At 45.5% G+C, this 13467-nt stretch overlaps 1 protein-coding gene across 5 annotated transcripts in view; it reads right to left on the reverse strand.

Annotated features, from left to right (window-relative positions):
- The window catches only part of mfsd4aa (major facilitator superfamily domain containing 4Aa), a 33242-nt gene extending 21854 nt beyond the window's left edge, over positions 1–11388 (reverse strand). For 3 of the 5 annotated variants that reach the window (XM_070549073.1, XM_015940573.3, XM_015940572.3), the window contains exons 1-5: positions 10304–11388; positions 3259–3457; positions 1181–1435; positions 555–678; positions 383–495 (exon numbers count right to left, since the gene is read on the reverse strand). In XM_070549073.1, coding sequence (XP_070405174.1) covers positions 383–495; positions 555–678; positions 1181–1435; positions 3259–3457; positions 10304–10548 — 936 coding nt within the window. In that variant the 5' untranslated portion in view covers positions 10549–11388. The remainder of the gene's footprint in view (positions 1–382; positions 496–554; positions 679–1180; positions 1436–3258; positions 3458–10303) is intronic. The other 2 variants (XM_015940574.3, XM_054735080.2) reach the window with 2 other exon arrangements.
- Positions 11389–13467: the final 2079 nt, after the last annotated feature.

The raw sequence follows: 13467 nt of genomic DNA on the forward strand, positions 1-13467 counted from the left end.
GCTCCTTCACTGTAACGCTGATGCTCCACCGCCAGTTCTCAGATTTTCTGTAGAAAAACTCGACTTGACAAAAAGAAAATGTGTCTGGCGTGTTTCAGTTGTGACCTCCCTTTGTGTGAAGAAGGAGCGTGGTTGCCTGTTGGCACGTCGGTGGCAGCAGGCTCTGACTAGCCCCACCCGCCGCTGCAGACACACGACTTAGAGAACTTTTCACTCCTCAGTGGAAGTGGCTCCGTTCAGACAGACGCCTGGTAAAAGGCACTGAGAAGCACCGTGTGTGTGTGTGTGTGTGTGTGTGTGTGTGTGTGTGTGTGTGTGTGTGTGTGTGTGTGTGTGTGTGTGTGTGTGTGTGTGTGTGTGTGTGTGTAACAGGAAGGCTCACTATAATTCCATCTGTGATGAAGACAATGCCTCCTCCCAGAGCATGAAGGATAAAAAACGATGCGGGCTGACCTCTGACTTTGGGGCTGCAGCAGTCAAACACACCTTCATGGCCTGCAGAGACGGCGACACTTACAGATCTGCTGACTTATACACAACTGCATCTACGCTACCTTGGCTGCTGTCCTTGGTGGGACTGGACCTGGGCTCCTTGTGGAGCAGACGGGTGGTGCTGCTGGAGCAAGACAACCGTCTCTCATGGTACATCAATGCTAGCACTGCTGCTGGCACGGGGAGCTGCAGGACAAACACACAGATGATTGTTGTCATGGCGATTTGGCAACACTGCCTGCCAGGTGATTCTGCCTGGGAGCGCCCTCTCATAAAAAGGAAATACACCTGATCTGTTCCGACCCTGACTGGAAAAGGTCCTGCTGTACATCCTGTACAAGGCTGTAAAAGAGAAACTACCTCCATGTATCAGGCCGTAGATATTCTCAGAGCAGCTAAATGAGTCCCGGACACAGCGCCAAACCAGTCTGAGGGACATGCAGGGAAACCACGAGGACCAACGTGTTGAAACATTCCAGAACAAGTCAAACACCATCTAAACCCTGAAGGTGTGGGACTCTGCTCCACCGTGTCACATCCCAGGCCAAACCTAATGATCCACCTTGTCTTTCACAGCTGCAAAGAGCTAATTAGTTTTCAGGATTAGGACTACGCCAGGTTGTAAAATCATGGAAGAGAAGCTTTTTAAGAACAGTCAGAAGAGAAGAAGACGGCTGTAACAATTCACATTAATGAGAGCCATGATCCAAAAGGCGTACGACACCCTTGTGACAACCACCCCCTCAACGTTCAGAGGATACTGGGAGGTGTTGTGCAGCGCCGCTCCGTGCCCCACCAGGCTGTTGCGGAGGTGTTCTAGGTCAGAGAGGGACGACGAGTTCATGGTCCAGTTGGCTCCCAGAACGCAGCTGTCCTCTGCCAGGAATGGATCAGCCACCAGGGGGCTGACCAGAGCTCCCAGGCCAGTGAAGAAATGCAAGACCTGAGGAGAGAGACAGACCATTTCACGCTCAGCACTCAGAATGCCCCCGAGGCCGGGTCTCTGTCCCTGAGTGACTCAATAGAGACAATCAAGTTTGCCTTGTAACCGGTGGGGTGCAGGTTCCAACCCAGGCACCCGCATTCATGTCCTTGGGTAAGACACATCACTCTTTTTACCAGTGCAGTGGCCTAGTGGTAGAGTGTCCGCCCTGAGACTGGGAGATCACGGTTCGATTCCTGGTCGGGTCATACCAAAGACTTAGAAGAAATGGGACCCAATGCCTCCCTGCTTGACACCCAGCATTAAGGGTTGGATTGGGGGGTTAAACCACCAAACGCTTCCCAAGCGCTGCCGTGTCTGCAGCCCCCCCCCCCCGAGGGGATGGGTCACATGTGGAGAAAAAACTTCACACACACATCAGGAAACTGAGCGCCGACCAGAACTATCCAATAGCATTAGACTGCCGCTTAGGAGCTTCACATTTAAGGAGTTCCTCGGCTGATGCAGAGCTGATGAACTTTTCACGGACAAGTAAGTCTCTAAAATATAAATATATGAGAACACGACATGAGAATAATACTCGTAAAACTACGTGTTTTAGTTGTTTGCTGCTACAGAAGCACATTTAGAAACAGAAACGTGAAGTCGCCATCTTAAAAAAACGGAAGGGGTGTGATATGCTTGTCAGCCACTAGATGGCGCCATCGGGTAAGAGAAATACTCCGGAAAGATGCTTTAACGCTACACTCGAGAACAGTGGACTCAGTGGTCTCCTTCAAAAAGCAGCTGGAAACTGGTTGTTCATGCTGGCTTTGGTGTGGACTTCACCACCCTCGCCTTTCCCGCGATCCACTGATTTCCCTCTTTCCTATTAACTTTCTCTCCCTTTCCTTACATTCTTTAATCACTATTTTTTTTCTCATTAAAACATCTTTTTAATCATTTTTAGAAATCTTTTTTTAAATATCCTAATTTTCTGTTTTGCGAAGCGCCTTGGGATTTTTATCTTGAGAGGCACTATACCGAAGATCGTTTTCTTTCTTCCGTTGTTTCCTTCTGTCAACACCGATAGAGTCCAACCACGTTTCCTACTAACTCCATGGTGCCTGTACTCCTCTGTAGATGCAGTTACATCATCAATTTAGCTTCACTTGATAGACTTTTTCTCTGGACAAAAAATAATTAGTCATGATATTGTGAATGGTACTTTATGGGTCACTGTTAGATGGAATTTACATAATTTTACATTAATTATAAATATAATATAATAAAAAGTGCCTGTGGGATATTTGAGACATCTTTCACTGAGACAGACGGACGGACAGACGGATAGATAGATAAACCAACCAGCCAACCAACCTAACTACCTACGCACCCACCCGCCCGCCCGCCCGTCCGCCCGCCTGTGTGTTAGCAGACAGCTGTATCAGTGTCTCTAAAGCTCAGACTGAGAGAATAGGCACTAAGGCTAGTGTTTGACAAGAATCAGTACATTCTCATGCACGACTAAGCTGTAGAAGGATCTTCTGGATGCATTCTTCATTACAGTGGGAAATTTTAACCATCGAGTCACTGACTAGTGTCAGTGACTATACAGCAATCCTCATACTAAGCAAGCATGCAGCGACAGTGGAGAGGAAAACTCCCTTTTAACAGGAAGAAACCTCCAGAGAATCCTGGCTCAGTATAAGCAGCCATCCTCCACGACTCACTGGGGATGGAGAAGACAAAACACACACACACACACACACACACACACACACACACACACACACACACACACACACACACACACACACACACACACACACACACACACTGACCTGTAGAAAGATGGCTGAGTCCTTCTGGTAGAGCTTCACCAGCTGCAGGTTGCCTATGGTGTCTATGACACCCATGGCTTTACCAGCCAGCGCCATGGCGATGGACAGCAGCAGCACATGGTGACACAGTGGGATGATGGCAAACACAAGTGAGATGATGAGAGTGGAGGAGAAAAGAGCCAACAAGGAGGATGTGAGGCTGGATGAAGAAAAAAAAACAGACTAAGTTTGAGACAAAACATCTCAGCCAATCAGAGTCAAGTTAGATTTTTAAACTTCAGACCGGTTTGTGCGTTACACATGATGACATCATTTAGCACGATGCAGTCGCGTAGACAGCACTCTTCATTTGGAGAGGGATCTTCTGGTGGCTGGCTTTCTGCAGCATTTCCAGTTCCACACATGTGTCATAACCAGGCTCACGCTGCATTCCTCACACTGAAGAACACCAACCCCATAATCAACAGGCTCTGATGTCTGTTCACTGCACTCGCCATTCAGAGCTCGGTCTAAGCCCCGCCTACTGCACAGCTGCACTTTCAGCACCGCAACTCAACTCAACTCAGCCTTTATTTATACAGCACCTTACAGTCATGAGCATGCCACCAAGGTGCTGAACAACAAAAGAATAAAACAATAAAACACACAGCGCCACAGATAATTAAAACCACAAATAAGAATCACAAAATATAAAACATTAACAATTGCTAACCCACAGAATTAACAGCCAGATCACAAAAGTAGGTTTTCAGCCTCATTTTAAAAACCGCTGCTGATGGAGAGTCCCTAACGGTTAGGGGCAGGGCGTTCCACAGTTTCGGACCCGCAACAGAGAACGCCCTGTCCCCTCTCAACTTTAACCCGGCCTTAGGAGCCACAAGCAGCAGCTGGTTCTCAGAGCGGAGTGACCGGGCCAGAACATACGGCTGCAACAACTCCATCAAATAGGTTGGAGCCACACCATTCAGCACCTTAAACACCATTAAAAGAAGTTTAAAACCAATTCTAAAATCAACAGGTAACCAGTGCAGAGCAGCCAACTTTGGTGTCACGTGTTCATGCTTCCTTTTGTTGTCCAAGAGTCTAGCTGCAGCATTCTGGACAAGCTGCAGCCGGGTTACAGTACCCTTACTTACACCACATAAAACAGAATTACAACAGTCGAGTCGTGAGGTAATAAAAGCATGAAGAACGGTCTCAAGGTCACGTCTAGATAAAAACGGCTTTACTTTAGCCAAACGTCTTAAATGATAACATGAAGAGGATACTACAGTACCCACATGAGCATCCATGCAGAATGCACCGTCCATCTTCACGCCAAGGTTGACTGCTGAGACACCCAAACAGGAGTTCAATTCACCGCACTCTACGTTTGAAAATCAACATGTCCGCTCGGACCAAACAGCAGTGCCTCTGTTTTTCCCAGTGAGACACAGGACGTTTTCTACCAACCATATCATAATTTCTGCCAGACAATCCAAAAAAATGTTTTATTGTGTCATCACCAGCGCCATCTAGAGGCAAGTACAATTGGCAGTCGTCGGCATAGAAATGGAATCCAATTCCAAACTTCGTAAAATGTCACCCAATGGGAGAATATAAATTGAAAACAGCAAGTGTCCCAGTATTGAACCCTGCGGTATCCCCCATGGCAGATGTGAGAAGCCACCCATCCTCACACAAACCATCCTGTCACGTAAATATGATCCAAACCAGTTTAGGGCTTGCCCAGAAATTCACACATAATGTTCAAGGCGATGGAGCAACACTTCGTGGTCTACGGTATCAAAAGCTGCTGTAAGATCCAATAGGACCAGCAGCACTGGACTGCCACCGTCTGTTGCTAAAAGAATGTCAATAAAGGCCTCGATAAGGGCAGTCTCGGTAATAAGCAACATTTTAAAACCTGATTGGAGGGTCTCTAAAATATCAAAGTCCTTAAAGAAGTCCATGAGTTGAGTATAGACACATTTTTCAAGCATCTTACCCAAAAAAGGGAGCTTGGAGATTGGCCTATAATTCACTGGTAAGGAAGCATCCAACCCAGGTTTTTTTAAAGTGGGCGAATAACTGTTTTTTTTTAAATCCGTCGGTACAAAACCAGAAGCCAAACTGTTATTGATTATGTGCAAAATCAGTGGTGCAACAGTTTGAAAAACTTCCTGAAGCAAACGCGGGGTAAAATATCTTCTGGTGACCCTCTAGGTTTAGCCTCTTTAAACAGACTGGTGAACTCAGCAAGTGATACGGGATGAAAAGAGACCAGCCGTTCCTCAAAAGACATAAAGGAGCTTAACACACTAGATTTAGGCAGGGCGCCTCGCAGCATCGCCACCTTGTCGAGTCGGAGGCCTGTACAGGTGAGTAATCTTCCGCATTCAGCACAGAGTTTATAGCTGCTTACAAAACCCGTGGTTTGTTGGCATTAGCATGCACAAGGTTGGAATTATAGGCAGTCTTTGTGGATTTGACAAGATCCTGATAAGATTTCCAACCTTCTCTAAGGGCCATTAAAGATACATGCAGCTTATCCTTTTTCCACTTTCTTTCACACCTCCTGCATTCCCTTCTTGCAGCCCTGGTGCATTCAGTCGACCACACATTAGCACCATGAGTTGCCTTTTTTGGGCGAAGAGGCGCAATAGTGTCCATAATGTCCTTACAGGTCTGATTAAAATAGAGCAGATCATCCACAAGTGACCAGTCACCCACATAAGGCTCGGCCCTTCTAAATAACAAGGAAAACTGTCCTGAAGTAGCACTGTTCACAGGACGAGAAAGCCTAATAGGAGCTGCAGAGTCAACAACACTACCACGCACAGTAATGTGAAATAGTACTGGCATGTGGTCTGAAAAGACGGCATCCTGAATACACACGTTGGACACCGTGCATCCAAGAGACAACACAAGGTCCAAAGTGTGACCGCATACCTGAGTGGCCCCATCTACCCACTGGGTAAAACTAAAAGAGTTCACAAGATTAATAAAATCTGCAACCAGTGGTTTTCCAGGGCAGCAAGCATGAATACAGGAATGCATAAAGGAACCGGAGTCGCAGGAGCTCCCTAAAACTCTCCAACACACTGAAATATGGCTGCTTTCACATATAATCAGAACATGAAATCCATGTTGTTTTGGTGATAAATAAAGGACGCGGTGGTTTGGACTCGTTTGAGTGGAATCTTTCAAGAGATCACCACCTGAAGAACCTGTTCTCTGCTCCCTGGTCACACTCCTGCTGAGTCAGTTGTTCTAATGATGCTTTAGAGATGCTAAGTTGTTTGGTCTGAAAGCTCATTAGTTATTATAAATGATCTTTTGAATCTTTATTTGAACAGAAATTGATTACTAATTACATATAAAATAATATTAATGATCTCTGTTTACATGGGCCTGCTCTTATTAAAGTACTATTTAATACTGAGTATGTCCTATCTTCAAGGATCAGACTGACATGTTTATGTTTATGTTTATTTATTTGACCGACGCTTTTATCCAAAGCGACTTACAATTACAATAACGGTACCAGTGTGCATTCATTAATCTGTATTCTTGTGAATTACTAGAATGAAGCAATATGGAATGCATTTTTTAATTTACTATATTCTTTTCTCATTATTTACGGTGAATCTTTTATGTACAGTAAAGGTCTGAACACACCTCCTCATTCCAGTGGTTCCCCTACGTAGGCTGTGCCGCGACTATGAACTCTAACCAGGACCCAACTGGGTCATCACCATCATCCTCATCACCATTCTCATCATCATCACCATCATCCTCCTCACCATTCTCATCATCATCATCATCATCATCATCCTCACCATTCTCATCATCATCATCATTCTCATCATCATCACCATCATCCTCCTCACCATTCTCATCATCATCATCATCATCATCCTCACCATTCTCATCATCATCATCATCATCATCCTCACCATTCTCATCATCATCATCATTCTCATCATCATCACCATCATCCTCCTCACCATTCTCATCATCATCATCATCACCATTCTCATCATTATCATCATTCTCATCATCATCATCATTAGTATCATCATCATCATTAGTATCATCATCATCATCCTCCTCACCATTCTCATCATCATCACCATCATCCTCCTCACCATTCTCATCATCATCATCATCATCATCCTCCTCACCATTCTCATCATCATCATCATCATCATCATCCTCACCATTCTCATCATCATCATCATTCTCATCATCATCACCATCATCCTCCTCACCATTCTCATCATCATCATCATCATCATCCTCACCATTCTCATCATTATCATCATTCTCATCATCATCATCATTAGTATCATCATCATCATTAGTATCATCATCATCATTCGTATCATCATCATCATTAGTATCATCATCATCACCATCATCCTCCTCACCATTCTCATCATCATCATCATTAGTATCATCATCATCATTAGTATCATCATCATCATTCGTATCATCATCATCATTAGTATCATCATCATCACCATCATCCTCCTCACCATTCTCATCATCATCATCATTAGTATCATCATCATCATCATCCTCACCATTCTCATCATTATCATCATTCTCATCATCATCATCATTAGTATAATCATCATGACCGTTCTCCTCACCATTCTCATCATCATCATCATTAGTATCATCATCATCATTAGTATAATCATCATGACCGTTCTCCTCACCATTCTCATCATCATCATCACCATACTCATCATCCTCATCACCATCATTATCATCATCATCTTCGTCATCACCAACATCATATTCATTGCCATCATCGTCTTCATCACCATCATCTTCATCATCATCGTCATCTTCATCACCATCATCATCTTTATCACCATCATCATCCTTATCACCATCATCATCTTCATCATCATCATTCTCATCACAATTATCATCATGTCTCTGTGATCATGATGGTGATAAAGATGGCGATGATGAGGGTGAAGAAGATGGTGATGGTGATGAGGATAAGAATGATTATGATGATGATGAAGATGGTGATAATGATGGTGATGAAGATGAAGATGATGGTGATGATATACATATACATATACATATATATATATATATATATATATATATATATATATATGTATATGTATATGTATAGGGTGGTCCATTTCTACGGATACACCTTAATAAAATGGGAATGGTTGGTGATATTAACGTCGTGTTTGTGGCACATTAGAATATGCGAGGGGGCAAACTTTTCAAGATGGGTGGTGACCATGGTGGCCATTTTGAAGTCGGCCATCTTGGATCCAATTGAGGGTTGCGGTGACAATCCAACACAATTTTGATCCGCTTCTCATGTGTTAACCTCTTCAACATGTCAATGGCTGTGAACAAAGAGAAACTTGTAAATAACTCATGAAAGAATAAAATTATGTTAAAACCAAGTACACATTACTTTTCCTGTGAAATTCCCAATAAGTTTGATGTGTCACATGACCCTCTTCCTATTGAAAAAACAAAAGTTGGATCCAAGATGGCCAATTTCAAAATGGCCACCATGGTCACCACTAGGGATGTGAATCTTAGAGCAATTCACGATTTGATTTGATTCTCATTCTCAGGGTGCTGAATCGATTCAGAATCGATTCTCGATTTAAATCGATTCAGAATCAGTATTAACAAAGAGTGTCGGCTCCAGGATGAACTCCTTTGTTGAAGTTAGTTAAAGCTATGGGAAATTTTTATTTTACTATAAACTGGTCATGCTAAAAAAAAAGCTAATTTACAACTAAAGTGATTCTAAAACTAAACAGAAACAATCTTTTGACCAAAAGGCAACATTTATTTTTGCTTACCTTGTTAAATATAACAAATCTGTAGTTACCTAACAGTAACTTTGAAGGTAATACGGTCAAATACTTTTCAAGTATGTGTAGAAACAAGTTTAACATTTGAGTCCTCAGCCTGTTTAAAAGAAGTACCTTAGATTTCTTACAAAGGAAAATGTGTTCTCTCGTTTATCAATAACTTAAAATAAACACATGAGTCATCCTGAGTACTCACTTATCAACTTAGAAAATAAATATGAGAATATCTCAACTCTCTGAGTAGGGACAACATCGTATTCTAGCTTATCAGCAGATTCAAACATAAATCATCTGAATGTATGGGACCACAAAAGTAAACGGAGGACTGACTCTCCTAACGAAGATCAGAAAACAGACAAAAGTGCATCTGAAACCTGTAACATGCCAAACATTTGAGTTCCTGGAATCGATTCTGAAGCTTCATAAATAAGAATCCCAGTTCAGACTTGAATCGATGTTTTTCAGCACCTCTAGTCACCACTCATCTCGAAAAGTTTGCCCCCTCACATATTCTGATATGCCTCAAACAGGACCTTAATATCCCCAACATCCCCATCTTATTAAGGTGTACCCATAGAAATGGCCTACCCCGTATATCTATCTACACACACACGGACACACACACACACACACACACGCCCTATATGTGTGTGTGTGTGTGTGTGTGTGTGTGTGTGTGTGTGTGTGTGTGATCTAATGTAAAAGATGGTTGTGGGTTCAAATTCCAGGACCTGTTTCGAACAGCTTTGGCCTCGTGTCTTTTCCGTTCTGCCCAATAGGTGCAGGGTCTCTGGTTTATCTGTAGACACCGAGCCTCCTGCTACTCTGTGCACCTGGACAGGTGTCTTCACCTGCTGGTTTCACACACATCAGAGACAACCGTGTCTCATTTGAATTGATCACATTTGAAAGTCAAATGTAGTCTTGAGAGTTACTGTCTGTGTGCCACTTTATCTGAAGTCTAATTTCCCTCTGGGATTAAGAAAGTATCTTTGAATATGAATCTGAAAGTAATTCAGTCAGAAAGAGCTAACTCAATATGGTCATGTGACCTCTTATTTCCTGTAGAACCACGGTATTGGATTTATTCATCATCTAAACCAAAGTTTTTTTTTCTATTCTTTACAATAAAATGTTGGTTTTCATTCATCAGGACGAGGACATTTGGCCCAAAGGCTCCAGCAGGAACTCACGTTTTCTCCAAGAGCCCCCCCAAGCTGCTTCCTATCAGCAGGAAGAGCTGCTGGGAGAAGAACACCCAGGTGATCTGTTGCAGGGTGGACTGGGTCTGGCACCTCAGGTCCAGGACGGTGGGTCCCAGGAAGGCGATGCACAGACCGAAGCTGAAGAACACGCTCCAGTAGGTGAGGGTCTGAGGAGCGTGGCGCCTGAAGACGGTCCAGATCCGCGGGTCCAGAACCTGCATGCTGGTCTTCATCAGAGGACACGGACTCCAGTCTTCTCACGAGGCTACGTGTGCGCAGACTGGACTCGGTTCCGGGCCGGCGGACAGAAGGGCCGTGACTCAGTACGGACCGCCCTATTGAGGACAGCCCACACCGGACCGGACCGGACCGGAGCACACCCTGTTATCAGCTATAGTGATGTAATGGATGTTCCGCTGCCATGACGCGTTTCACCGGTCAGGTGGAAAGAACCAGAAACCCAAACCATCCACAAGATCCGAACCCAACGCGTCACATAATAAAACCTATTCATGGGTCCAGTTTGAATCCTCCTGGGCTTGTGGTCAATGTCGCGACCCCCGAGTTATTCTACTCTACTCTACTCTACTCTACTCTACTCTACTCTACTCTACTCTACTCTACTCTACTCTACTCTACTCTACTCTACTCTGTTCTGTTCTGTTTGGTTCTGATTGTTTTTTACTGTTTTCACCAGAAAGTGGCGGTGTTTACCCGCCTTCTCAGTCAGGTGATGCTCTCAGGAGAACTAGAGCATCATGTGACAAAACCTTAAGAAAGAACATTTTGGAGTTCCTGAGGAACACCTTCAGGAGAAGGTTGGTGCCACTGAAAAACAACTCCTCTGATTTTTTTAAATATAACTTGAGCTAGCTTTCCCCCTCTTCCGTAAATAGGTACTTTTAAATTAGTTGATATCCATCCATCCGGCGGCTCGTCCATAGGAGGCGCTAGGGCGTCGTCCCACCAGTCTAATGGGAAGAAGAAGAATCACATTAAAAAAAACATGAAAATTAAACTTAAATTTGTCTCTCATCCTCCTCCACCTCTTCATGCGCTCGCCACCTCTAAAGCCATGTTTCCTGTCATTTCTGTAACAAGAGGAATGTTATATACTTGTTGAAGAAATACACTCCTCGATGTCAAACAGCTTTATTGACAAGGATGAAGGAGCCCTGCGGCGACATACAAAGCTGAGTGAGCAGAAGCTAACAGCAGCGTGAAGCAGCAGCATGGGCTGAAGGCCAAAGCTAAGCAATGCGATAAAATACGTTAACGAATGCAGCGCAGCTTAGCGTGCATACTGACAATGTGACCATTACATTAGCTTAACAAGCAGGTGAAGACTTACAAGTCGAACAGTAGCACGGATAGACAGCAGTGTGATGGTTGAGCAGCAGCAGTACAAATGAGAAGCAGCAGTATGTACAGTCAGGGATAGTCACATGTACGTGACTTCAGGCACATCCCTGAATACACCTTTTTCCCTCGAGGTTTGATCACAGCACACCCTAGTGGCCAGTGGTGACCTCTGCATCCCCCCAGTCCAGGAAGCTGTGTGTCACACAGGCGCAGTGGACTTGTGACCTAACCCACAGGCCAGTTTCCGGTACATAACGCTTGGGTGGCCGCCTTACCCGACTGGAGCCCGCTGGCTGGGAGGAGGGAGGTGATGGGCACTGTTCTGGGGTCCGCGCTGCTGGGGCAGCGTCCCCGTTGGCCACGTCTGGAGGATTCTTGGCCGACATGAAGTTGCGACACGGTTCCGGCTGAGCAGTTGCCTCATGCGTTCTGAGGACTGAACTGCTTCAACTACGCCAGGATCGTGACGAGCCCTTTCGTGCATTTGCCCCCAGGGTGTGTGGCAAGGCAGAAACCTGCGCCTACAACGCTGTGTGAGGATGCGGGCAGTCAGTTGACTTTTCTGATCATATTATTCATGATGTACTGATTAATGGGATTAATGACTCTGACATACGAAGGGACATGTAGGGGACTCATGATGTTCTGTGTAAGTCTGTGAATAATATTATAGCACTGGTGGAGAACAGAGAAATGGCTCGCAACACCCTCCCCTCGTCCAGCCATCACATCTTCTCCAAGGGCGAATGGCGGCACGCAAAGCTCAGGGACCACCCCCGAGTGCCCGTCTCCATCCAGGTTGATGATAAGGTGAGGTTCACTAGTGGAGCCAGTGCCAGATGATCGGCTGCAGAGGCCACCGTGTCCACCATTGCAGACACGGGGGCTCAGTCGGACCTGTGGTCCCTGGAGGAGTTTCTGGCATGCAGTTTTGTACGCAGCGCCCTCCACCCGGTGGTCCTAAACCTACCAGCGGCAAACAGCTCCCCCATTGACATCGAGGGCGCCTTCTTTGCCTATCCACTGCTGCCCCTGGTGGTGAGGTGGTGTCCTGCCGTGCAATGATATATGTTAGCAGATCAGTTCACGCGATGTACCTCTTGTATGACTCCCTGCTCAGCCTCGGCCTTCTGCCTAGTGGGTTTCCATCCTGCACGGGTGAGGGCAACTCGGCAGTGGGCTGTGACCTTGAAGCCGCCAGCTGTTGCGGTGGGCTCACCAAAGTCACATGCCTGGAGGAAGTCTGCGACTGAGGCATGGCTTCCCATCATGTGGCTTGTTGCTCATGTCCTCAATGCAGCGCCCCGCCTCTGCTCCTTGCAGAGCTGCCGTTCCCATGCTACCCAGAGAATAATCACCAGATGAAGGCGTGGCTGCTTGACAGGTACGCATCTTCAACATTCAACACTTGCCCCCATCGGCCACTATCATGCATGGAAGGTCCACCCATAGAAATACACGTTGACCTAGCAGCAACACCAAAGACGTGCCACACCGCGGCGGCCTTGCCTTTGCATTGGCAACAGAGGGTGCATGACGACTTACTTCGGGACAAGTCCCTGGGCGTCATCAAACGCGTCCCGTATGGCGAACCAGTGACCTGGTGCCACAGGATGGTGGTCATCCGGAAGCACGACGGAACCCCCCGCAGGACCGTCGATATCTCACCTCTTAACAAGTTCTGCAAACGTGAGACTTTTGCAACCAAGTCCCCATTCCACCTGGCGCACCGGATCCCGAAAGGGACCTGGAAGACTGTCACTGATGCCTGGAATGGGTATCACAGTGTA

Source organism: Nothobranchius furzeri, chromosome 3, assembly GCF_043380555.1.
Source record: "Nothobranchius furzeri strain GRZ-AD chromosome 3, NfurGRZ-RIMD1, whole genome shotgun sequence".
Classification (NCBI taxonomy): domain Eukaryota; kingdom Metazoa; phylum Chordata; class Actinopteri; order Cyprinodontiformes; family Nothobranchiidae; genus Nothobranchius; species Nothobranchius furzeri.